We start from the raw sequence: 24,783 nt of genomic DNA, 5'->3' as shown, positions 1-24,783 counted from the left end.
ACCATGCCTTCTTTTTTTTTCGGTAGAGTTTAAAGGTGATGATCTACTTGATCTTCACCCATCAGCTCATGTCTTAAACTTTGACCTTCCAAAAGTGGCCAATGAGCAACCCACGTGTGGTCAAGGTCAGGGATTATTATCAGCTCGTTTCACCTGCAGCGTCAAGTAAAATGCGCATCGGGCCAGTCTATCGGAACATTGTATTTTCCCCCCTGGCGAGAGGAAAGGATCGACGGGTGTTTGGACGGGGTTCCACTTGACGATCAGCAGGGGTTGAGCATTCTTTGAGATTCAGCTGTGATCCTGTAATAGGCATTTCTGCAGGACATCGCCGAGAATGTCTTGGCTGTGGAAAATGAATCTGACGTAGTGTCTGGGGTAGAGGGTCAGGGGTCGTGTCAAGATCCAAGTATAAGAACCAAGGGGGCCACTCCTGTTGTTTGGCTTTATTGTCCAAGGCTTCACACATCTCACCAGTAACATCGACACTCTTCTTTAACGCTCTCATACACTACCGCCACCATGGTTCAGATTCCCTCTTCCTTTGTTCTCTTGTACTTCCTCAGCGTCTTGGTCGGCGTTCGAGGGGCTTGCATTGGCCCACCTGTGAACCAAGCTACCCTGAGCCTCGTCGAGGAATTTGAGGGTTTCCGTGCAGATGTTTGTAAGTCTCCATCATTTTTCACGAGTCAAGAGCTTCTCTAACCATTCACTCAGACATCGACGCCACCGGCAACCCTACTGTTGGCTATGGACATCTCTGCAAGCAGTCCGGCTGTTCCGAGATTCCCTACCCCATTCCCTTGTCTCAGGCCGACGGACAGAAGCTCCTGCAAGACGACATCAAGGTGGGTCGTGTACTACCGAACCAACTACTCTCGACAGACACTGACATTTCTTAGGTCGCTCAGCAGTGCATCACCCTCGACACCACCTCCGCGGTCGTCCTCAACGCGAACCAGTACGGAGCTCTGGTCAGCTGGGCCTTCAACGTTGGCTGCGGTGCCTCTGGAGATTCTACTCTCATCCGCCGCCTCAACAATGGAGAGGACGCCAACACCGTCGCCAGTGAGGAGCTGCCCAAGTGGAACAAGGGCAATGGTCAGCCTATTGCAGGTCTTACCCGGCGCCGGGCGGCTGAAGTTGAGCTTTTCAAGGCGCCTACCGATGTCGGCGCTCTACCTGTTGGATGTTAAATTTTGAAGCAAAGAAACTTGAAGATCTGTTCTTATTATAGTTGCAGGCTGGCCCTCGATGGGTTAACTGAGCCCGAAGATCAAAGCAAAGAAACGCCACAATGGGAATCAAAGTCTGTAAATAAAGCCAAGAGCTACCCAATACTGCCAATGAACAAGCTTGAGGTATGTGTTAGTGATCTTCGAGGCCTTCAACTTGTGATATGTCCGGTATTTACGTAACTCCCAGGCTCGTAAGAGCACGAACCTTAAGACACCAGTCTTCTTCTTTATCAACATCTTCGAGGCAGTTCTGATCCACATACAAGATTTGAAATTTAGACAGTGTTTCAAATGTACAGAAATGAAGATCAAATTTGGACACCTGGTTCCAGTTCGATGCCTTTATTCAAAGGGTATATACAGAGGATATGGTCGAGTACTTCGCTTCTTCGTGTGGCCAGTGCCGAGCCATTCCCAAAGCCCCTTTGAGCCTTTTTAACATGTGTAGAGGTGCATTAGTGAGCGAGTCCAGAGGACACTGTCCAGGTTCTCTGCTAGATACATGCTTGAATATTTGAAAAGATTTATTAAATAGTGTGTTGCATATGCTGTACGTCCTGCAGATGCAGGTAGACAAGAGGTGAATGCTGCTGTCGCCTTTTAAGCGACGTTTCCGCGGACCTGCTTAATGTTGGTGACCTTGATATCCCTCCAGAAAAAGACGCAGAACCATCCAAGAGACAAGATGCACACACTGGTGATGAGCATGTACTTCTGGGTGTCACCATATGCAAGGCCAATGCCATAGCGGATGGGAGTTCCCCATTTGTAAGCCAGCTGGCTGTAGATGCTGCCATAGATGTTCTCAACATCGGCACCCTCGGGAAGGCGAGCATATAGGCGATCCTTGAAGGTTCCGGTCCAGATGGCGGCGGAGACAGTAGAGCCGACGGCAGTACCGACGCTGCCGAATAGATCAAGAATAGCGATCATTACAGCAACATGCTGATGATCAGAGGGGGCCATCATGGCCATTTCGCCAGCAACCACGATGGGTCCACCAGCAAAGGCAACGAAGATCTGGGTCATGATAACGTAGCCGATATTTTGGTCAGGCTGACGGAAGTGGATCATAAGGCCAACACCGAGCAGCATAAGTGGGAGAGAGTAGTAGAGGTTAACCCACTTGAAGCGGCCAGTGACACGCATGAAGTAAGCCAGGATGATGGCGGTGAAGCAAGAGCCGACTCGGTAGATGTTGCTGATGTAGGTAGCCTTGGTGACGCCGGTGTTCCAGGTGATCATCAGCATAGAGGTGAAGTAGCTGCCCCAGATAGCCGAGTTCCAGAAGACAAAGGTAAACATAAGACCAGCGAAGAACACGGTTCGGTCCGAGAGGAGCTTGTAAGGGATAAAGGTGACTGGGGCAAAGAACTTCTCCCAGATGACAAACGTGATGAGAAGAAGACCACCGAAGATGATCATACAAATAATCATGGGCGACTTCCAGCCATCAGCCTGGCGGGAGTAAATAGACATGGGCAGGAGGAACAGAGCCATGCCACCGATAAGCATGATGATTCCGACCAAATCAACATCCCTGCACCAACTGTAGATGCCTTTGATGGAGACGTCGACCTTGTGAGGATGGTACAGTCCCATCTTCTTGGCCTTGTTCTGGTTGTAGAAGAAGATGATGGAGAGCGGAGTAACGACGATAGGAACGACGATGGCCCAGACACCAAGACCCCATCTCCACCCGATGCCGGCGATAATCGAGTCGGCCATGGGGCCACCAATCCAAGTAGTGACAATGTACGGGGAGGTGGCGAATGTGAGCATCAGGGGACGGTTAAGGAGAGACGAGGTATCAGAGATAAAGACGGTGATACAGTAGCTCACGCCCTGGGCGCTGTAGATGGCTGTCAGTTTCTGAAAGCGTCATGGGGAGATTAGTTGCATACCCAGTGAGGTAAAAGACTTGAGCGGCAGCATATGTTTCGACATTCTTGCAGCCGGCCATCATGATGAAGCCAACAGTCCAAAGAAGCATAGTGATAAGCAGAGTTTGGGGACGTCCCCAGGTATCCATCAACTTGGCAAAGACAATCTTGGCCAGACCGGAAAACAAACTAGAAATGATACCAACCACGGCAGTGAGCGAATGCGCTGCAAAGTCACTGACGACGAAGGGGTTAAGACTTCGGACGACAACCTCCTGGATAGACAGGATGAAGTAGATGAGCCAGATACTGGGCGAATTGTCAGTTGCTGTGTTCCAGCACGGGCATCCCCACCACTACTACAGATGCCCTAGATGTTGATACTCACTTGCCATATGCCAAGCACATATCCTTCTTGGTCCATACCGTGGTCATGGCTTCGATGTTTCGCACACCAGCTTGGTAGGTGCTGGTAACCTCGGGGAGCTCATGGTCGTCATCGTGAACTTTTCCCTCAACGCCCATCTCCTTGTTGTTGCTGTCGTCGGCGGGCTGGGGTGCCGGAGTCGGTCCCTCGGAGGCATCCTCGTCCGGCTTGCTCTTCTTGAAGGGATTGATACCCATGGTTGCTGGGACCCCGCGGAGGTCGACCTTGGCGGCTTTCTCGGGCGTTCTTGTCGATTGCTGAGTAGCTGTTTGTGACTTGACGGGCTGGTCGCGTTTGCACAACAGAGCAAACGGGTGTTGTGTGCGATCCAGATGAGACTTGTCGAGAGTAAAGACCAAAAAGAACCAGAAGAGCGATAATCAGATGGCCCGGCCGTGAGTCTCTTAATATAGGTAGTCAAGAGGGAAGACAGGGTTGAGTGCAGGGAGTGGGAGTGGCACTACTCTTTAGCAGACGGTAAGGCGTGCCAGGGTTGAGAAGAAGGTGGGTTAGCCAAGGGAAGGTACGAGAGAATTAGCGTACCTGCCCTTCTCCCATCTCAGCTGCTTGGAAAGCGGAAAGCGGAAACCGCACCTGCCTGCAAGGTTTAAGGTGTGGCATGGATCAGATGGATCAACTGGCAGGTCCGTTCGGTAAACCCACGCGCTGGGCTTGCCGCGGGCGTGGGCGTGGATCTCCAGGTCATCCCACGCGGCTGAACGTCTCTGCAGCTGCGAATCCTGGTTCATGAAGCGGCCATGAACGAACATGGAGCTTTTTTCGGAGCTTATCAGGCTATCGATGAAAAGTACTCAAGTCCAGTTGGGCGCACAGGTGTGTCGAGCTTGTACCAGAACGGACAGCCAAGATAATACCAAGCAACACTTGCTCCGTCCCTCACCGAGCCGAGGTACCCGGTACAGCGCCTCGTCTACGCACTCTGGGCCTGTCAAAGGTCCCGAGACATTCGAATCCATCCGTTTTGGCTCGGTCCAAAAATCTGCACATGGGGGCAGTCGATCTGGCCGGCCTCGGGTGACGGGGGTACTTTCCCAAAATGACCCCGCTGCGGTGGGCGCGCCTGGGCTCTCATGGGCAGGTGCTGAAGCAAACCACCAAGAGTCAACGGAGGGACGGTGGAAAAGTCGCGGCCAGGGCCTCAACACCCCAGCCGAACTTGCAGGGGCCCTGGATGGACTCAAGACCGAATAGGTGTGGTCGTGTGCGGTTAGGCTCAGCGGACACAGCGAATGCTTCGGACTTGGCAAACCAATGGCGCATCTTATCTGATGATCAGATAATTTTTTTTATCTGATCATGACTCCACCTCACCCAATCATTATGACGGCTGCCCCTGGCATCGCCTAACCTTTTTATTCTGTCCCAAGATTTGGTTTTCTAGTTCCGTCGTAGCCTGTCTTGTCTCCCATCGAGAAACCGTTCTTAGCCCGGACTCTCGGTTTGATCCCGGGGCCGTTATGCGCGAGATCTAATCAGGAAGCCAATTCATCTCAAGGGGAGCGATTTCGGCGCAGAGCCGGCTGTCATGCCATGCCCAGGACACCCTGGCTAGTGGCGTTGCTCCCCAGAAAAAAAGGTCCCCTCAAGGCCGTACCTTATTTGGTCGACATGGTTGTACTGGCTGTTGGTTCTGTCATTCTAGATGAGTGAATACGGCCTGCCCAAAACTGACGCTCGAGACACTCGCTTCTACCTAGGATACGCCGCTCCCGATCGAGCCAGGGCTGGTCAAAGCAACCCTGTCTGTGTTCTTTCCATACGCCCCATGCGTGTTCCAGCTGAAATGCCCATGGGCGCACTCCATTTTTGCTTGATGCACCTCCACGCTTTTTAGTCGCGATGCTCCGATGCCTGGTCAAAAGCCACAAATGGCACATGAGATTTTGAACCGGCAATCGCAAACAAACACACGATCTCATTATTTCATCCCACTCTCTGACGTGGGTTTGTCAAGTTTACCATGTACATGACCGGCTCTTTTCGCTCCCGTGGCTAAAGTTCCAGGGACCTGCGAGGAGCAACCATGTCACCGCACCCTGCATCCAAGGATATATCGACCTTTTTCACTCGGTTTTACTCGGATCTAAGTCAATACTGCCCATCTAAACACTATGTCACGAAATTGATCGTCGATTTCCCCACTAATACAAAACGTCGTCTCAATGATCGACGCTACACGAAGCAACACAGCTCAAGTATGCCTGTCGCCGCATTGCAACAAGAACAGACCGCTTCCACTATTGATGACTCGATACATCGTGTACTCGCACAAATCTGGTTCATCGTGAACTTTTGACGAAGCGTGAAGTGTTTCTGGTTGCCGATATTCCGAAAAGCGTGGGGAGGGCTGCTCCTTGCAGCATTATGGTCAACTCGTCAAGTTGCGATATCGCCTTCAGTCCGGGACTGGCATCACAAAGACCCCTACACATCGGAACCATCGGACCATGATCGCGCCAAAGCCGCCCTTAACGTTAGCACCATCGTCGGCTTTAACAAACGGGAGCTTGTGTGTGTGTGTGACTTGACATGGGCTCGAGAACCCCTGTAGGCTAGGACTGTTCAAGTTCACCGTTTCCCTTTCCAAGAGCTAAGCCTCTTAAGATCAGGTGTTCTGTTTGTAGAGGCATTTTACCATCAACTTCAAATGTAGGAAGCACTTGCCTTTAGTCTACTAGAATCAAGCAGCGCCAACAGTAGGAAGGCGGAGAGACTGACGTGTTGCGCAGGACACCTTTGAAATTCTTGGTTCTAACAAACAGCAACTGATACAACTACCCACGACTCGAGATTCCTTCATTATTGTGAGAGGCCTCAGGAGTCGGCCGAGCAGTAACCAACTCAGGCCAAGAATACCAAGCAGAACAACAACCCCACGATCCAAGACCAGGCTAAGCTAACTCCGAGATCAATTACGGGCCGTCTAATCGGATCATCGGATGAGTTAAACGCCAGTGCCTGTCACTGACCCTTGACTCTTGGATTACCTAGTAGGGACGATCGTTTCTTCTAGGTTCCGGTGACTCCTTGACACAGCCGCACATGTGAATGAACGTGACTCTTTGCCAATACCACTTGGCTTGCCTGAATGCGCCAAGATCTTGTTCAGACTTGGGCAGTTTTAAACAATTCGCGCTGTTGGCGTGGCCGCATGGTACGCAGGAAAATAGATATCTCGGAAAGCGCCTTGGGCTATAAGATCCGTTCACGATCCATCGTAATCGTTCATTTGCCTTGCCTGCTATAGAACACGTGAAAGAGCTCTGAATCTCACCCTGTGGGCCCCCTGCAGTTCAACTCGACCTGAGTGATCAGGGATATCGAAATGGTCACCCAGTGACATCCACCGGCGAAATCGCAACTTGACCCCCATATTCGGCCGGTGTGGCAATAAGCTTTCCGCACTTTAGCACTCGTTAGCCAGGGGTGCACCGGACCCTTGGCTCTTGGGGATTAGCCCGATGCTCCGCTCCGGGTCCGTTCCCTTGACAGAAAACCGCGCCATTAACCGGGGCTCGTTCTCAGCGGTAGCGGGAAAAGAAAAATTGAACGTGTTGGTTCTGCCCCTGCAGGATAGATCAATCAGATAAGATAAGTTCCATCGTGAGTTCTTTCCTCGTGACGGGCTTGCCAAGTCAGTAAACTCGTATGCCGAGATGGGGGAGGGATCTGGAGTGCTCTCGGGGGCCGGGCTGTCCGCTCTGTGCGGTTGCGGGATGGATGTTGGGAATGGGGACTCCACCTCGTTTGGAGAGTGATGGGATATGATGATCTTGGGAAGATGCCGAACGACCGAGTTGTTAGAAAATACGAAGCTTGAAAGAGCAAACGGTTTGACTACGAAATACTTGATACTCAGACTTACATTGTCGTATGGTCGGGTGCGTGGTTGAGACCAACGATGGACACATGGGAAATTGGTAATGCGCATGGCAGAAACACCAAAAACCATCTTACAAAGCATACAAGTTTACCGACGTCGGCGAACTCAAAGCCCCATAATCATATACGGCAGCTCGGCTAGATGAAGACCCAGGAGTGCCTGGATCCATCTTAAATATCCTGTCTACCTGCTCGCATCCATTCCAGCATTGACGGGATCCATCGGCGAGAAGATTTACCGAGTCTTGGCTATTGGAGGGTAATTCTGAGTAAACGGTCATCCTGCCAAAACTCGTCTTTTTCAAACCGCGACTCATATGCTGTGGTCATGTCCTGCTCAGCCAAAGACTACTCTTGTCAATGGGTTCACCGACACCATGCCATGAAGCACTGTGGGCCGTGACGGTGGAGGTTTGCTGCTCGAGTACCGAAACCCTTTGAACAATGACGATTTAGCATTGCTGACACAGTCAAGACGAAACGTGACCAAAACGAGGCGAAAAAACGAGGCGAGAGATGAGCGGTAACGGCGGTTATGCGACTCTGCTGCAAGCAAGTCCACGCTGCATCGGATTGACTGGCCAGCGACGCTTGAGCCTGTGGTTTGCAGTCGTGCCGTCCGTTCAAAAAGCTTCTTTCTCCAAGTGCGTGCATCTCGTTTCGTCATTAATGAGATGAAAAGACGGACCCTTCGGCGACAAGACCGAGTGCAACTGCAACTGCAAAAGTGCCGCAATGCAATCGGTGAGGTCTGCAGGTGGCATCATCCCTGCACCGCGTGTGGTGTTTTGGCGTGTCTGTCGTTGAGATTGCAGCACCACGTGGAGATTGGCCCAGGAGTTAATAAAGCTCCCTCAAGCTCCTGAAGTTCTAGATCCTCATCCATGGTCCTGGATCACCTCTAAAAGGGCGTGTAATGCATCGAATGCATCCTCGAATTTCTGCATCAAAAAGGGAAAAAAGACAGCCTTACAGAGGCAGATCCCCAGCGACAATGTTGATCCTTTCAAGGTCCCCATCAAATTCCCCTTCAATTCCACGCACCGCCGATTTCAACGGCTGCGATTGGACTCTGGTGGGCGCACGTGACGCAAAATGAAATTCCCGGCAGCCCAGGTGACCTCTTTTTTGGTCCCCACTCACCGCCCGGCCGAGTCCCGACTGGGCGATTGGATGGATCCAGGGAAATCCCATTGCCAAGTGCCAGTGAGAGCGACAGACTCCAGAGAAGCATTCGCTTCGGCTTCAGCCTCGTTCCTGTCACGGGGACATATCTCGTCATCCATTGTTTTTTGTGGCTTGGTTTTTTGTTCCCTCTCTGTCGAAAGTCTCCCAAGACGACTCGACTTGACTCAGTCGCCCTTGATACGACGCCTCCTTCGCTTCAATCGCTCCTCCCATGTCCGAAGACGACGGCGATGTTGTGCTCGGCCCCGACGGCCAAGCACCTACCCGAGTAGACCGAGATCGAAGAGCTCCGCGCTTTAGTTGGACTCCTGCCTACGAAGCTACCTTTTTCCGAAGCCTCTGCGAGAGTGTTCAGCTGGGCCTTCGCGAGAACTCTTCCTTCAAAGCTGAAGCTTGGGAGCGTGCCGCCCAGGCCCTGCAGGAGAGTCACGGCGCCTATCCAACAAAGAGCCACCTGATCAATAAAAGCGACAATGCTAGGAAGCGTTTTCGATTATGGAGAGGCCTTCGCGAGGATGCCGACTTCTTGTATAACCCAGTGACGAGAACAGTTACTGCCACCGAAGAGGCGTGGACCGCACACATCGAGGTAAACATTCCTTTGACGATATCGGACGAGGCTGCGATCACGCAAGTGCCGAGGCTTCACCGCTACGGTCAACCACACGAACAGCGATCCCAGGTGTAGGCGCGAGATCCCAGACAGCATTGCTAATTCGCACCAGAGGGAACCTCTGTCCAGGGCGCTCCGCGGCAGACCCTTTGATCACGAAGACTACATGGAGATCCTATACCCCGACGTTATCGGCTCGGGAGGTGCTCCTAAGCGAATCATGAAGCCTCGACGACGAACCGACGGTCCTATCGCTGAAGACCCTGAGATGCCTGGCACAGGGATTTTGAACCTCCAGAGCGAGCCCCCTCCCCGGCCTCCCGGCTTAGAGAGTCCCAATTCTCGGCCTGTTTTGACACAGACCCCGACCACCTCCTCGACGGGCTCGACCCAGCAACGGCCGACGTCTACTACAATCCCTCCTCGCGGCCCGCCGACCGTTAATGCCAGCGCGCTGACCCCGCCGGACGAGACCATGACCCAGAGCCGCAAGCGCCAGCTTCCCACGACGAGCACCCCCGCTACCTTTGATTCGCCCCCAGCTTCGAACATGCCCTTGGGTCAAGCTCCCGAATCGCCTGGCAAGCGGCGCCGGACTTCCTCTAACGATGGCTCCCGTGCGCTGACCTCTGCTGTGCTCAACTCGTCCATGCTACCTCTCGCGGTTCGGGACGGCCCCAGTGTCGCATCTCCTTCGCAGACCGAAAGCCAGCTCCCGTCGCATGCGCCTGCGATCGAGGAACTCGTGGAAGCAGTGCGTTCGCGAACTAGCCTGCGCTGGCAAGAGGAAGCTCTCGACGTCTTCTTCCGCGACTTTGCAGATGAAGACCTCGATTTGCAGGTCAAGATTTCCGAGAGTGTGCTCATCAACGAGTGCAAGGCCATGGTATTCTGCAAGATGCCGGGCCGTGTACGTCAGCACTGGGTGAGGAGGTTTAAGGAGTCGCTCTACAGACAGTGACTGTCGGCGGTGACCAGACGCATGCAAAGAGGAGGATGAAGTGATTGATATGGCCATGACGATTTCAGCAACAACGATAAAAAATCTCTCCTAACAAATCTAGCAAAACTAACAAAACGAAGGCGACGTTCAAAGATAAAATCTGAACTGAGCGCGGGGGATCCAAAGAGGTATTGGCTTGGCGCGTTTTTGGTCGTGTTGAAGATACCAAGGGTTATGGACATTGAAGCGGCATGGCGTTTGGCAGAAAAATTTCGCGACACTTGACATTTATACCGCATTTATTTGCTTGTTTATTTACGTTTTATATTTTGCATTTAGCGATAGCGAGGATTCAAAGGGCCGCTGGGAACTGGATAAGGGGGGGTTCAAGGAATGGGTGTTGTGTGTTGGATTATGTGGATTGGATGGAGCGTTGGGAGGAGTGATGTGCGTGCGTGATGCATGGAGGCTTGACCTGATACCTAATACATTTAATTCTCATCTCTGGCTTGAACAATAACTGTCCATGCCTGCGTTGCATTGGTACTTATGTTTCTTGGTCCCTCGACAATAGCGACCGGCGTTGATGGGCGGCCTAGGGTAAGAGCAACAATCTTGAAGCTGGTTCGTGTTGGCTCTCCCTGCTAAACCAACAACAACATCTAGCCTTCAGGTGATGAAACACTTTAGCTTAAAGTCCCTAAGGAGATCTCTCAATTTATAGGATAATGAGATGCATACTGTCACCCTGCTGTCACCTTGGCACGTGGCCGCCTCCTTGTTGCTGACCACACTGTTGATCTGACCCTCTCCACTTTGAATGCAATGCGCAAGACTCATGCAGCAATTTCCCAACCGCTGTTAATGTTCAGATTTAATAGAGGTATCGAAATCCCCTCTTTTCATAGTCAGTCAAGTCTCCAAATTGTTCATCCGCCCCTACAGAGACATTGATCCCCTCCTTTCGATCTCGCTGCCTGTTCTCAATGAAGCAACCCACTGCATACGCCATGATGCAGCAGATGGCAGCAACCTCGAATCCCAACAAAGTATTGTACCCTGTTGGGTAGTTGGGCGCTTCGTGGATGAAAAAGACTTGGGGGCCTATCATATTTGCAGCGCAATATGCAACGAAAATGCTGGCGTTGACCGTTAGCTTTTGGTGTGCCCGGATACGTTGCCCATCGGCAGCGAGATGGCTACCAAGAAGGTCAGCTTGGGAGCGATAATGTTTGTAATGGTATCTACCTGTCGCGTATGGACCCCAGAAGAAGTAAAAGAAGTAGTACGCCAGCAGTCGGCCGACCTTGTTCTCACGAGGTAGATCTAGAAGCTAGTTAGTACTCGAAACAACCATCATGCAAGCCCTGCACGCTCACGTTGCAGCAATGGACAGCAAACGACAGGGACTATGCAGCAAAGGCCCATTGCCAGGCATCTTTTATTCTTGAACCATAGCTGGGGAACCGCCACCATGAAACTTGACAGGGTCAGCGTCGCCCCTGTTGGTATACTGAGGAGCATGGTCTCGAGCGTGCTGAAGCCGAGACCAGATACGATCTGTGCTCCAAAGGCGACGACGCCGCCTGTTGGCACATGGATGCTAAGGACAAAGAGGACGAGGAGGTATGTCTTGTAATCGGTAAAGGCTTCGCGGACTTGATACCACTTTAGTTCCTGAAAGCAACGGTGGTTAGTTCAGACCCAGGCCGTTCTTGGGTACGCAGTCACCTTGTTCTCGATTCCAATCATGTTTTCTCGGACCCTGTCGAGAGCAATGTACTTGTCCTTTCCACTCAGAAAGTTGTCTTTTAATGGAGAATCAGGTAGCCAGATATAGAGCACCAGACCCCAGAGAAGCTGGAAGGCTCCCATTACCAAGAACAGGAGCTTCCAAGGGGCGATGGCAGTATGCAGGTTCCCAATTCCATACGAAACACCACCCGCGATCAACTTGTACTCGTTAGCGACATCCTAGGATGGAAAGGAGAGGGACCATTACACTCGCGAAGCCCGCAAGTGCCAAGGCCATTCGAAGCGGCTGCTCAGCCTTTTTGTACCACATGGTATTGATGATGGTGAAAGCCGGGTAAGAGGGAGCCTCCAAGACACCCAGGAGGAATCTGAGGACAAGGAGACCGGCCGCGTTCTCTGCTGCCCCGAGACACATTACGACGGCGCCCCAGCCAAAGACGGTAATTCCGACAGTCTTTCCGACGGGAAATTTTTGGAGTATGGCGTTGGCGGGATACTCGGCGACGAGCCATCCGAGGTAAAAGATTGAAATCACTGGTAAGATGGGTTAGTTAGTAGGAGTATCGAGGATGTGTAAGGACGACTCACCCCAGTTGTACTGTTGTCCGACGAGGTGAGTGTCTTCAATCATTCCATACAAGGCGGCGTTGGAGACGATGATTTTCTACAGTTTGATTGACAACTCTTCTTGATATATATAGTTCTCTGTATAGGTAGGCAGCTTACATCGACAGCACCAATGGTGTTTGTGACGACCATGAGCGGCATGATGCGCCAGTCAATCTTTTTGCGAACCTTTTTTGCTTCAAGATGGTCGTAGTCGGCCCATTCTGGGTGATCTCTGAGGTATTGTGTCGCGGGATCGATTTCATGTCTGGAGCTTTTGTCTTCGTCGACCGATGTTGTTGCTCCAAGGCTTGGAGAGTGTGAGTTGTGTCCTGCCTGGGATTTATCTTCAAACATGACTATTTAGTAAAAAGTAGCTGTAAAATTGACTAGTCGAGAGAATGATATAGCAAGAATGAACGTTTTCCCAACTTTGAAGCTGATGCGGATACTTCGTCTTTAATAAGGCATGTTGATACCCAAGGCAGCACCAAACAGTTGTGCACTCCCTGAGTAACCTTACATGTGACTTTCAATTCCAAGACTTGCCACGACACATTATCTCATTGTCTCATATCTGTGCGGCGGTCCGATTGTGGCGGTCTGTTGTCCGACAGGGACGGGACGATCACCATCCGGGGATTCCTCGTTGTGGGAGGACCAATCGGCAAACGGAATTTGACATCAATCTTTGCTTGCGGACTAGATTTCTCAGAAGTTGTCTTCTTGTCTGCTATTGCTGAATTTGCGTGTCCTTTTCTGTGAACTGCCTCGATCCTGATGGTATGCACTTCACTCCAATGTCCCCAACTTGGATTAGATGCTACTAAGCAAAAGAAAAAAAAAAGTGAAGAGTAGAATAGACGGTGGCTGATGAGGAGGGATTACCGACACTGCGTAGTCTATGTGATTCGCTTGGGAGGACAACATGTTGATCACAGGAAACCTCAAACCTATTGGTACCAGGATGCACAACGAGGTTCAACAGCTATGGGCCTGTTGAAGAGCACAGCAGGAAATAAAACTTGGAAAGATTTATAACTGATAGCTTACAGCAGGGAAAGAGTATCTGGATCCCAGTATTTAGCCTGTCATGATAAAGATTGAGGGGGTCACAGCTGATCGACATGGACATTATAAGACACAACTGAACTGCCGACATAGATATGAATGCTGACGGAAACTACCCCGCGATCGACAAATGTAAGATTGATTTTGCATATTGCCTCCTAGTGGCGGATCTACCCGGTTCTCACCCGCCCTTTGCGCAGGGTCCAAGGGGGGGAAGGATATCGACTGCAGGTATGCCTCTGCATTTTCGGAATGGGCTTTTGTTGCGACAGTGGAGAAACGGCATGGGATTTGAAAAGTCGTATCTTGGTTTGACGAGATAGCCTTGATATTGATTTGCGCTTTGCTTCAAGGGCACATGTCTTGTTGCGACCCCTTAAACATCTTGACAAGATAGGACACTCCCCATATCGAGGCGTACGTAAAGGACGTTGGTGCGTTGTCAACATGCTCACCTTCCAGGCGCCCATTTCCTAGAATTCTCACTAGCACCTCTTTGGAGCGAATTGGCAATTGTCCCTGCCATTGCGAAGGCCGAGGTGCGCTAGTTCTTAGATCTCGGGTTCGGGCTCTAGACTTGGAGGCCGACGGGTCCAAGAACGGGTAACTAGGTCATTTCAGCATCACTTCAGTCATGAAGGATGCGATAACAGGCAATGGACCAATTATGAGTAATAGCGCGCTGATCTACAATTGAGATCGGGGCTATTGTCTGCCTAACCCCGCGCATGTAGTCGGGTATAAGTCCCCTCGCAAGCCGGGTTGATTTTCGCTTTCATCTAGTTCTAGGACGAATTATTTTTATAACTCAAAAACTAAAACGATGCTGCAAGTTAACTGCTCTGGTACGCCTTATGAGGTAAGCATCCAGGGAAGAACCTTAACACAGCTTGGACGTTAACCGGCGGGCCTGTAGATCGGCCATCAACATGGCACCGCCGCAAAGGATAAAGCCGCAGGGTCTCTGGACTTTTACAAGTGGCTTTTCAAAACCACGTGTGATATGGACTGGCCTGCTGTTAGAATCGAGGCACAAAAGTACGTTGAGCCACTGCAGAAGCTATGCCCTCGCCATGTCGAAGAAATGCGCGGCGTCGCCGATGGCGCAGGAGTCGAGTTTATCGATATTATCGCTCTCAATGTCCGAACTGAAATCACCTTTGGTCTATTCACAGACAGCCCCAGCATACCTGTTCAGACCGATGGCTGCACCAGCCTCGCGTATCGACAACAGAACGGCAACATGCTCTTGGCACAGAACTGGGACTGGAGAGTCCAACAAACACCCAACCTTTTTGTCTGCCATATTACCCAGCCGGGCACAGACCTACCAGATATTTCATTTGTCACAGAAGGTGGTGTTATAGGCAAGATTGGATTCAACTCATCTGGTGTTGGAGTTTCTCTCAACGCTATCCGAGCTCGCGGCCTCGACACCACAAAGCTACCGATCCACCTTTCACTGAGAGCGGCCCTGGAGTCAAACTCTGCACGTGAGGCGGCGCAGAAGCTGCAAGAAACTGGAACAGCTGGAAGTGGTCACATCATGGTCTCAGATCCAAAGGAAGCGATAGGACTTGAATGCACGAGTGTGGGGATCAAGGAGATCGAACTGGACCAGGATGGGACCATCGTTCACGCGAACCATCTGATGCTCGACCACCCAGGGGTAGATGAGCGCCCACCGTATTTGGATTCTTTCGCTCGTGTCAAGCGTCTTTCTCAACTCGTCGCAGAAAAGGCAGCCTCGGAGACAATTGTATCTTCTTCACTATTCGAACTGTTCAAAGATGAACAAGGATTTCCGGGTTCTATCAATCGTTGTCAGGTTGGCGAGTCAGAGTCTCAGACTTTGTTCAACATTGTCATGGATCTTGCAGAACGGAAGGCTACGGTATACTTTGGGAGACCAACAAGCTGGACAGAGAGAGTTGAGCTGGCTAAATAGTTGATCACCAAAGCCATGTCAGAATTGACCTCGATTGGTCTCCTCCAGCTCTATAGCGAATGGGACTTTGATAGGGCCATCTTACATGTGTATCGTCACGGCCAATTTTCTTGGAAGATTAAACCCACCTTGATGGTCGAAGGAGCCTTGCCCCTGACAGACTGCGTTGTCAACGGTGGCTCGGGAACTTTTCGGCGTGTATCAATCTGGGTCCAATCCTTCCGGCGACATTTCAACCATCGCAGACATTTATAAGCCTTCAGCCGCAAGTATAAATATGATCACCCCAATAAACAAGCACGTTTAATCTACATCAAGCACTCAAAGGATAATCCTGTTTCTACATCATGTCGTCCATTACCGCCGACTCTAAGCTTACGCTCTTCCTTTGGCTGGAGGGGTTCTTCCCAAAGCAGATTGTCTACTTTCTCCTCCTCAAAGGCCTTGTCGACTCTCCCTCTCAACTCTACGTGGGCAAGACCAACGATCCTAGACTCAGCATCAAAGTTCTTTGTTTCAATGGTTCTGCCATTGTGGATGTCGACCCAAGCGACCCGAAGCCTGCCGGCAAGAGTACCCCTTGCTTGAGGATCACTGATCCTACTGGAAAGAATGAACTACGCTGGGTTCACGAGAGTTCCTCTATTCGTTTGCTTTTGGAGGAACTATACCCTGAGAAAACCCCCATGATCGGCCCCACGCCCCTCGAGAGAGCCCTCATGAACGACATCCACTCGACCATTCTACAATCGATCACGGACTCCAACTACTACATCAAGAATGCAGCGGCTGTCACGACGAGCTGGTCAGGTATGCGGGATGAAGACAGAAGCCTTGCGGTAGCCCGCCATGGAAAGGAGAACCATGTCCGGGCTCTTCTCAAGGCTCAAGAGTGGGCAGCCGAAAGTTTGGAAAAGGGTGGATGGCTGACTCCTGGCCTTGATCATCCTGGGTTGGTGGATGCTGCGCTTGCGGGTGGTGCGAGATATATGGAACTGAGTTATTCCTTTGATTTGTTTGAGGATGAGCGCTTGGGTTTGTTGAAGGAGTGGTATGCTAGGTTTAAGCAGGTTTCCTGGTGGTCTGAGCTAGAGGAGAGTGGCCGTCACCCAAAGGAGCTGTCATACCCAAGCAGCTGTCGAGAAGTCTAAAAAGGGGGCTGCTTCTTTCACACATTTCAACAATAGGTAGTTGTGCATAATAGGAACTTTCGGACTTATACTTGAACTTGAACTCAACATTGTCTAACCCTGTCTGGCCCGTCTTACAAAGCTCCGACACCAAAAGTTCTACCACATCTTTCCCTCCAATATGACTTCGTTAGTGATATGAACGGTATTCCAGCCGTCACCAACTGGTATTAAATTGTGTGTTTACAGGGAGTACCCGTTCTTCAGAGACATATCACACGGGTACTTAATCTGCATCCCATCCATCCCAGACCTGGTCGTCCAAATCCGCCTGATTTTCCGTCCACGTAACATTTTCAGTATGACTCCACTCCAATCCGCCCCAAAGCTCGAGTATCTGCCTTGTCTCTATTTTCATCCAACCCCAGTACCTCGACTCACCAAAGTCTTCGCCGCCTTCCAGTGGAGGGATATCCTCTCTCGGCTCCTCCTCGGCGTCGACTGCCTTGAGATGAAAGATGCTCTGGCTGACCTGAATGAGAATCTCTTCGTCGGAATAGAGAAAAACGTGGGGTTCTCGTGTAGGCATAGGCGGACCATCTATGCCATCGTTGTATATCTGAATGAGTCCACGTCGATCCACGCCTCTCAGTAAGGACGCGTCGGAGCGGGCATCGAGGCGCAAAAGGGACTTGAGCTTCTGTCCGGACTCATCATCACCCCACTTCAAGACCTCTTCCATTGTCTCCCCCTGGCAGTCATGAGTAACTTGTCCCAGTTCTCGTCGCTAGAAGGGCCATAGTAAGTGCGGTAAACTGTGAAGCCCAGTTCTTGGCATCGTTCAGATCTCCAGGCAGGGCTGGGCGTTTAGGGATTCCATCGAGCACACTAGAGAGTTTCGGCATTGCGCTTTACCGGCCTTTATGTTGATATGGCGGAAGGATTGCTGCGCGCTATGTCGAAGGTAAAAGATGAATAGTAGACAAGAAGCGAGGATTCGTATTGCCAAGCTACGCACAAGCATTTATAGCTTCATGGTTAATATTGCTTAGGACAATATTATGTAACTATCCAACGCGTAGAAGGCATTCAGGCCTGGTATCGGGACCCTGGAAGCTCGCTAAAAGACTCAAGAGCCAACAGACTCAATAACATGTTGGTTGTGTTCTCTATTATGATGCTTCCAGGGTCAAGCCAATGAGGAAGCTAGTTTCGATGGATGCTACAGCTATTGGAGCCTCGGATCATAATATACTAGCCATTTGACCTAAACCAGAGGCAGCGGTGTGGACGGTTATTGTGTCTTGAACGGTTAGTTGTGAGAGTCGTTGCTCTTCCCTATAACCAAGAGAGAGTATCGGGTACAGGAGCAGAGGATATATATATGTCGTACAGTAAAATAGAGCCAATTAGACCCCCTTATCGTCATGGGGGCCCCCTACCTTTTGGGTGGCCTAACGGCCTATTTTTCTGCATTACAAGATAGAAGTCGAATCTTCATTTACTATCAACCAAAGTGTGTAGGTATGCTTATTACAGAAGCCAAAGTATTGCTTGGGGTATCAGGGAATCCATGTCGCTCAAAGTCTATCCAATCAATATCCCTTCAATCATTCCTTTCGGCATAAGCCATAAGATCATCATCAAACCCCCACTCACCCCCCTCTGGCTTGGTACCATTCTTCAAGAAGCAGTTTGCGCCCAGCTTGCCTACCATCTCAGCCATCCGTCTATCAAAGACGACGCTCTTGCACTTGACCCCCGTCCCCCTATTTTCATCTCTATCGATCATGGCGGCACAGGCGTTTAGACAGTCTTCGAGAGTGTAAGCAATTATGGGTGCTACATCTTCCATGACGCCGCCGCCCTTGGCAGGGTCACCTGCTGGTACGTTTACGCCACAGTACCAGGAGAACTCATAGCCCTTGTTGGACTTGAAGACTGTTCTTTGTCGAAAGTCTGTGGGGCAGTTGAGTTCTAGTCGCTCCACGGCCGATGCTCGTCTTGGGACGTAGGGGTCTGTAATATTCTCCGAGGACGTGTTGTTGGGCTCGATGGACGGAGACGGACATGAAATGGTCTCGACTGGGGCCGCTTCGGAACACTCGGCGAATTCTGCATTGTTGCTTGGAAGAACCATCAATACGAGTTCATGGTAGCGTGCTCTTGAGCTTACCTAGAGCAATTTCCCAGCGCAGCAGCACATCCTCCACCAACTCCCGCACCAACAACGACAGCAGCCAAGACACCAATAAGGAGACCAAAAGTCCAGATTCCAAGACCAAACGGAACATGAATCTGTTTCCGCTGTGGACTCAACTCTGGCTCTGGTTCTGGTTGCTGGTACTCTGGCGGATTGTAGTACAGTTTGTGCTGGCCATAGAGGTGTGCTACCTCAGGGGCATTGGTCATGTCGACCTGAAGGCCTTCGCTATCAGAGTGCGACGGCATCTTGTCTTTGGGTGCAAAGTAAGAGATTGGGATGATGTCCGAGTCACCGTCGTCGGGCTTCTGTGCATCAAGGGCCATGTGAATTATGTTGCTCGGAATATCAGACCACGTAAAGACGAATGCGTAGTCAATGTGCTTTATTCTTAAATCCTCCCGGCTTTGACAACCCTATCTGGTTCTTGTAGGGCTTATAACCAATCATGGTATGCGAAAGCCACACTCATGTCCTCTTGTTGTCTCGTGTGGTGATATAAGCGCCCAGGTTCTCGGGACCGAAGGCTCGGGACCGAACTGGTGTGGCCAATGGTGGGTTGTCGCATAGTTGAAAGAGGTCAACCCCTGCATAGTCTGAAGCGCGATGGATGTTTCTTTATAGGTTGACGAAGTGATAATCGCCCTGCCAAGTTTCTTTCTCGCGTCTATTGTAACACTAGGTTACTTCAGCCCTGGAGGGTGGGCTCAAGGTGCAGGTGCTCCCGCCATTCTGGTTCACTCTCTGAGACTGACGCGAGGTTCTCAAGTTGTTTAAAGTATTCACCATTGATGCTTGTTTCATTTCAATCAGGATATGTTATCCCTCTATCTTTTATTCACCAGAGTACTTGAAGACCAGACAACTTTGCGGAATGCTGATCTTCGCAAGGATGGACGAACCCGTGGGGGCCAAACATCCATGTGAAACCCGATCCTACGGATACAATGGTCCTGAAAACGGTCGCCCGCATGCAACTCGGATCAAGCATATCCGATGCACTGGATCTTGATCCTGACCATCAGTATTTGCAGATGCGAGTCGGAAGGTTTCAGCTCCTGTTTCCGGTGCCCGTCGCCCCTTGCGGCATTCGCATTCTGGTATCAGTTAGAGACAAGCATGTCTCCAGCTTGGCCGGCCAAGCGTCAAAGCGTTAGTTTCATGAAACTCTCAAGGCTTTCGTCTGGTTTTCATCCAAGTTGAAGAATTTCTTTGCCGAGGGAGGCGCCATGACGGAAACTCACGAACCGGTATTCCATGGTCAGGTGAGACCGTCACGTAATCCTTGACGCGGAACTCGCCTCTATGGCGATACTGAGTCACGTTACTCTAGAGTGCATGATGATCAGACACATGCTTCACCAGAAGTGAATGCCTTGTCAGAGTTGATCATGTTGCTATGCATGTGCAGGTTCATAATTGCGGATAATCATGCACAAGACACGATCCAGGTGGTGGAGCCTTCATGCCTCAGGCATCCATATCCCAAATCATCCATGTAAAGTTCGACTCATCCAAGATCATGATTTTGATTGCCTATTTAGGAAATACCCCACTCGCCTTTGACTCAGTCATTCTTCGGCTGGAATGATGAGCCGCATGATAGTCCATCGATAAATAGCCTTCTATTTTCCCTTTGAATAGACTTGTTTTACATCAATCACTCGACAGTTCATTCTTCTACTATTTACTTCGAAACTATGCCACTAACAGCAACAACAACATTATCGTGCTCAACATGCCAGGTCTCATTTGAGACTGTGCAAGAGCAACGACAGCATGCAAAGAGCGAGTTACAGTCAGTATACTTGTGTCTCATTGAAACTGTTTATTCTAACCAACGGATTAGTGTCGAGAACTTGAGGCGAAAGGTGGCCGATCTGGGCATCAACACTTTACCCCCATCAGATACCTATCAACCCTCCAGCTCAATTCGTCGCTCGCAATCACCCAACGACAAGTCTTCAGAAAGCGACTCTGAGAGCGGCCGCGAAGTCGACCAAGATGACATGCCCGAGTTTGTGCCCGAAACTTGCATCTTTTGCTCCCACCGAGCCTCAGACGTCGACGGCAATCTCGCCCACATGAAGACCACACACAGCCTCACAATCCCTTTCCAGGACAACCTCGTCGTGGAACCCGCCACATTGATATGGTACCTCCACTTTGTCATCTTTGGATACCACGAGTGTACAGTGCTGGATAGACACGCGTGTTGTTTCATACAGTTTCATATGAAACTGAAACAGTCCCTGGACCCGGGTTCATATGAAACTGCAACTCTCCCAGTTTCATACGTTTCAGTCGGTTTCATATGTTTCATATACCCCTGATGAGTCCCAAATATCTTAGTACTTAACCAGGAAATTTTCCCAAACCAAATGCCTTCAACATAGCAAGAAGCTTGCCAACAGTAAATATGTCATCAGCTTCGCCCGCTCCCTTGTTATCGGAGCCTTCTGATGAGCTCTTGAGACCCGCTTCGCTTGACTCCCTCGTCCCCTCGAAGCGCGCTTTGGATAGCTCTCCCTCTGATCGGGCTGGCAAGCGCGCCAAAGGCCGTACAAACAAAAGCACTTGGGACGAGGCGCGTGACCCTTATGAAGAAAGAGGAGAGAAGGCTCGTGATACCTCATACCACGAAATTTGGTACTGCAAGCATTGCGACTCCACGAAAAAGCCTAATTCGGTAACGACGAACCTGAGCCGAGCCCGCAAGCACCTGCGGGACTTTCATGGCATCCGCGTTATAGAGCAGGCCGAAAAGTCGGATCTGAAAAAGCAGCAACATGGCACCATCACGGATTTGTTTGGAAGGCAGGAGGAGCGTCAAGCCAATCGAGATCTCAACGAGGAAAAATATTTGGCAAACGCTATTAATATTCCTGCATTCGAGGAAGCCCTCGCCAGGCTTCTTGCCGTTCGCAATATCGCCCACGCATTCATCGAGTACCCCGAGTTTCACGCTGTCATACTCTCCTGTAACTATATGGCCCGGGACGTCCTCCTACGCAGCCGCAGAGCGGTACCGAAGCTTCTCGAAAAGACTTTCGCTCAACACAAACAAGGCCTTGTCAACAAGCTTCATAATTCTCTCTCTTCTATGGTCCACTTCACCATTGACATGTGGACCTCATCGGAACAGAAAGCGGCATATCAGGCAATCGTGGCCCATTTTGTAGATGCGGAGACGAGAGAAGTCGCTCAAGCGTTATTGTCACTGCGCAAGTTCAAAGGAAGCCACAGTGGGAAATTGCAAGCCAAGGCTTTCCTAGAGGTTGTCAAAGAGTACGGCTTGAGCGGAAAGATTGGCTACTTCACGATGGATAATCACGATGCTAACGATACTATGCTTGACGATGTCGCAAAAGATATTGATGGTTTAGACCCGGTTGCCAGGCGACTACGCTGCAGTGGCCACATCATGAACCTCATCGTTCAAGCCTTCCTTTTTCGGAGTAAGGCAAAGAAGATCCAGGAGGATGAGCAAGAGGGCATTGATGAGGCGTATGAGCGACTGTGCAGACTATCCGAAAAAGAAGAAGGGGGCATTATTACGAAGGCGCAAGCTACCGAGGAATGGCGGGAGTTTAGTGTTCTGGGGAAGCTCCACAACTTGTGCATGTATTCAAGGAGCTCTACCAGCATTTACAACGACTTCAAGGCCAAGATTGGCAGGGCCTTGCCGAGGGACAACGACACACGTTGGAATTCATGGTATCGCCTTATTGATGTGGCAATTGAGAGGCGGGCAAAGTTCATGGACTGGATTCAAGAAAATCACGCCAAAATCGAGAAAGATGCACTGGACCACAACGACTGGAACGAGCTCCGAGATATCCATGCGTTTCTACAACCATTCCACCAGATCTCGGTACGCCAAGGCCGGGAGAATACACTCGATGAAGTTCTCTCCCATATGGATTTCCTCCATCATCACTTCACGCAGGTTAAAGACCAGGCTTTCAGTAACCCACGCTTCTACGCACGATTTCACGTGGCTTGGCTAAAGTTCGAGAAGTATTACCAGCTTACCGAACAAGCCCCCGTGTACGTGGCCGGTGTTCTCCTCCACCCAGCACTCCGAAAGAGCTATCTGAGTGAGCAGTGGAAGAGGAACCCAGCGTGGGTTAGCAATGCCGTGAAATCTGTAAGAAAGATTTGGTCGACAGAGTACAAGAGCTACCAGCTCCCAGATAAACAACAGGAGAAAGGGCAAGAACTCGATGAGTTTGATCGCTGGAGGCAGAAGGTGTACAGCACAGCGAGCGAAGTGAAGGATGAATTCGACCGCTTTATTTATGTAAGTAATTTTGAAGCCATCTAATGGCCAGGTTTTGACGATAGTTCGCAGGGTTCACAAGTTGGGATTGGACAACAAACGGCCTTACAGTGGTGGCTTGAACCGACCCAACGAGAGAATTTCCCGCTCCTCTGCCGTATGGCTATTGACATATTCTGCATTCCTCCGATGTCTACGGAAGCAGAGCGAATTTTCTCGGGCGCAAGACGGCAAGTTACATGGGATAGAAGTAGCATGTCTGCCAAAATGGTAGAGGCATGTGAGTGCATTAAAAGCTGGATAAGTGTTCCAAAGGGGAAAAGCAGGCCGGTTCTTGCAGGGGTGTTTAGGAGAGCGGAGGATATCGACGCAGCTGTAAGGATTCTCCAAGAAGATATAGAGATGGGCAGGGGGGAAGAAAGCGATTGTGAGGCTAGGGAATTGGTAGTATAGGCAGGCAGACAATGGCAAACATCTTTGGGGCGCCTAGTGGTAACTTGTATTCTTGTAAGGTGTAGGTATACCGGCTTCGAGCTTGCCAAAACGGGGAAAAAAAAAAAAAGAAATTCGATGTTGGTTGATATGAAACTGAAACCGGTTTCATATGAAACTGAAACTATACTGGCGTCCGGTTTCATGAAACTGAAACTCACCCCAGTTTCAGTTTCATAGCGTGTCTATCCAGCACTGCGAGTGTATCCTCTGCGGGACGAGGAGACGCACTGTTGAGGGTGTGCAGCAGCACATGCTTGACAAGGGACATTGTCGGTTTGAAATGTCGGATGAGATGATGGAGTTTTATGACGTCGAAGGTCTCAACAGCCATAGCACCCAAGACCTTGTTCGACCAGATGAGGATAGCATCCGATTACCCTCTGGCAAGATTCTCTCGCATCGATCCCAAACTGCTTCATCAAGCAGACCACGGATTACAAACCAGTCAACATCTACCGAAGAACCAGCTGCTATCCCTGGCGCACCTCCTTCAGATGCCCTCACAAATCGAGGACGCAAGGAAACAGCCATGGCAACACAGCTCTCTCGTCTAAGCGTCAGCGACCAGCAGAGCTTGATACATCTTTCAGCCCCTCAGCAGCGCAGTTTACTTGCGCAGAGGAAAAAGGAACTCGAGACTGCACGACGGTCAGAAAGGAGGATGCGGATTCGGATGGACAGACACAGCAACAAGGCTACAGTCGAACATGGTCGTCCCTGGCAATCGTACCTCTCTATTTGAATGAATTGTTTTCATTTTGTAGCTTGGTCGGCGTGCCTTTGGAAAAGCAGTTTGATTTGTGGCCTTTGATTTTTATAGACTAATAGGTTAATACTATTGCTCTTAAAGGTCGCCCCTTTTCTCTACACGCCATTTCTCCTTAAAGATATGCATCGACGGCTAACAACGAGCGAGAGCATTAATATCAAGATTTCTTGCCATTCTCTTTAAACCCAGTAGCCAGCAAGAGCCAACAATGAACTTTCATTACCTAGGCTCGGCAACTCCGTTGTTGTCTGATTAACCTACAGTGGGTCTCAAAAAGTAACGACACATTTTCCCATACCCCGCTTTCACTTCTACCTCCACCAAAATCA

General features: G+C 50.4%; 9 protein-coding genes across 9 annotated transcripts; 5 read left to right on the top strand and 4 right to left on the bottom strand.

Moving 5' to 3' along the window:
• Positions 1-522: 522 nt before the first annotated feature.
• On the top strand, positions 523-1,196 carry NECHADRAFT_81573 (uncharacterized protein; the record flags this gene model as incomplete). The annotated part of the gene is made up of 3 exons (XM_003045086.1): positions 523-664; positions 718-848; positions 903-1,196. The coding sequence occupies 3 exons, from the start codon at positions 523-525 to the stop codon at positions 1,194-1,196; spliced, it is 567 nt and encodes a 188-aa protein (XP_003045132.1).
• Positions 1,197-1,838: 642 nt separating this feature from the next.
• On the bottom strand, positions 1,839-3,646 carry NECHADRAFT_42863 (uncharacterized protein; the record flags this gene model as incomplete). The annotated part of the gene is made up of 3 exons (XM_003044669.1): positions 1,839-3,090; positions 3,143-3,430; positions 3,510-3,646. 3 exons carry the CDS (start codon positions 3,644-3,646, stop codon positions 1,839-1,841), a joined length of 1,677 nt encoding a protein of 558 aa, XP_003044715.1.
• A 5,204-nt stretch (positions 3,647-8,850) lies between these two features.
• On the top strand, positions 8,851-10,213 carry NECHADRAFT_43289 (uncharacterized protein; the record flags this gene model as incomplete). The annotated part of the gene is made up of 2 exons (XM_003045085.1): positions 8,851-9,228; positions 9,365-10,213. 2 exons carry the CDS (start codon positions 8,851-8,853, stop codon positions 10,211-10,213), a joined length of 1,227 nt encoding a protein of 408 aa, XP_003045131.1.
• An 856-nt stretch (positions 10,214-11,069) lies between these two features.
• NECHADRAFT_3210 (uncharacterized protein) lies at positions 11,070-12,757 on the bottom strand (the record flags this gene model as incomplete). Its single annotated transcript, XM_003044668.2, has 6 exons — positions 11,070-11,521; positions 11,575-11,872; positions 11,927-12,148; positions 12,192-12,484; positions 12,539-12,614; positions 12,677-12,757. Coding segments are annotated over 6 exons (1,422 nt in total), but the record flags the coding sequence as incomplete, so codon positions are not given.
• Positions 12,758-14,450: 1,693 nt separating this feature from the next.
• On the top strand, positions 14,451-15,575 carry NECHADRAFT_81569 (uncharacterized protein; the record flags this gene model as incomplete). Its single annotated transcript, XM_003045084.1, has 2 exons — positions 14,451-14,486; positions 14,544-15,575. The coding sequence occupies 2 exons, from the start codon at positions 14,451-14,453 to the stop codon at positions 15,573-15,575; spliced, it is 1,068 nt and encodes a 355-aa protein (XP_003045130.1).
• Positions 15,576-15,922: 347 nt separating this feature from the next.
• NECHADRAFT_81568 (uncharacterized protein) lies at positions 15,923-16,766 on the top strand (the record flags this gene model as incomplete). Its single annotated transcript, XM_003045083.1, has 2 exons — positions 15,923-16,626; positions 16,763-16,766. 2 exons carry the CDS (start codon positions 15,923-15,925, stop codon positions 16,764-16,766), a joined length of 708 nt encoding a protein of 235 aa, XP_003045129.1.
• Positions 16,767-16,991: 225 nt separating this feature from the next.
• On the bottom strand, positions 16,992-17,447 carry NECHADRAFT_81567 (uncharacterized protein; the record flags this gene model as incomplete). The annotated part of the gene is made up of 2 exons (XM_003044667.1): positions 16,992-17,113; positions 17,147-17,447. 2 exons carry the CDS (start codon positions 17,445-17,447, stop codon positions 16,992-16,994), a joined length of 423 nt encoding a protein of 140 aa, XP_003044713.1.
• An 864-nt stretch (positions 17,448-18,311) lies between these two features.
• Positions 18,312-19,156, bottom strand: NECHADRAFT_94360 (uncharacterized protein; the record flags this gene model as incomplete). Its single annotated transcript, XM_003044666.1, has 2 exons — positions 18,312-18,831; positions 18,882-19,156. The coding sequence occupies 2 exons, from the start codon at positions 19,154-19,156 to the stop codon at positions 18,312-18,314; spliced, it is 795 nt and encodes a 264-aa protein (XP_003044712.1).
• Positions 19,157-20,608: 1,452 nt separating this feature from the next.
• Positions 20,609-24,427, top strand: NECHADRAFT_43795 (uncharacterized protein; the record flags this gene model as incomplete). The annotated part of the gene is made up of 3 exons (XM_003045082.1): positions 20,609-20,706; positions 20,758-21,103; positions 23,885-24,427. The coding sequence occupies 3 exons, from the start codon at positions 20,609-20,611 to the stop codon at positions 24,425-24,427; spliced, it is 987 nt and encodes a 328-aa protein (XP_003045128.1).
• Between the last annotated feature and the right edge of the window lie 356 nt (positions 24,428-24,783).

The sequence above is a fragment of the Fusarium vanettenii genome (genome assembly GCF_000151355.1).
Source record: "Fusarium vanettenii 77-13-4 chromosome 6 genomic scaffold NECHAsca_20_chr6_4_0, whole genome shotgun sequence".
Taxonomy (NCBI): Eukaryota; Fungi; Ascomycota; class Sordariomycetes; order Hypocreales; family Nectriaceae; genus Fusarium; species Fusarium vanettenii.
The sequence above is the reverse complement of the archived record's forward strand: the minus strand, read 5'-3'. Positions and strand labels throughout refer to the sequence as shown.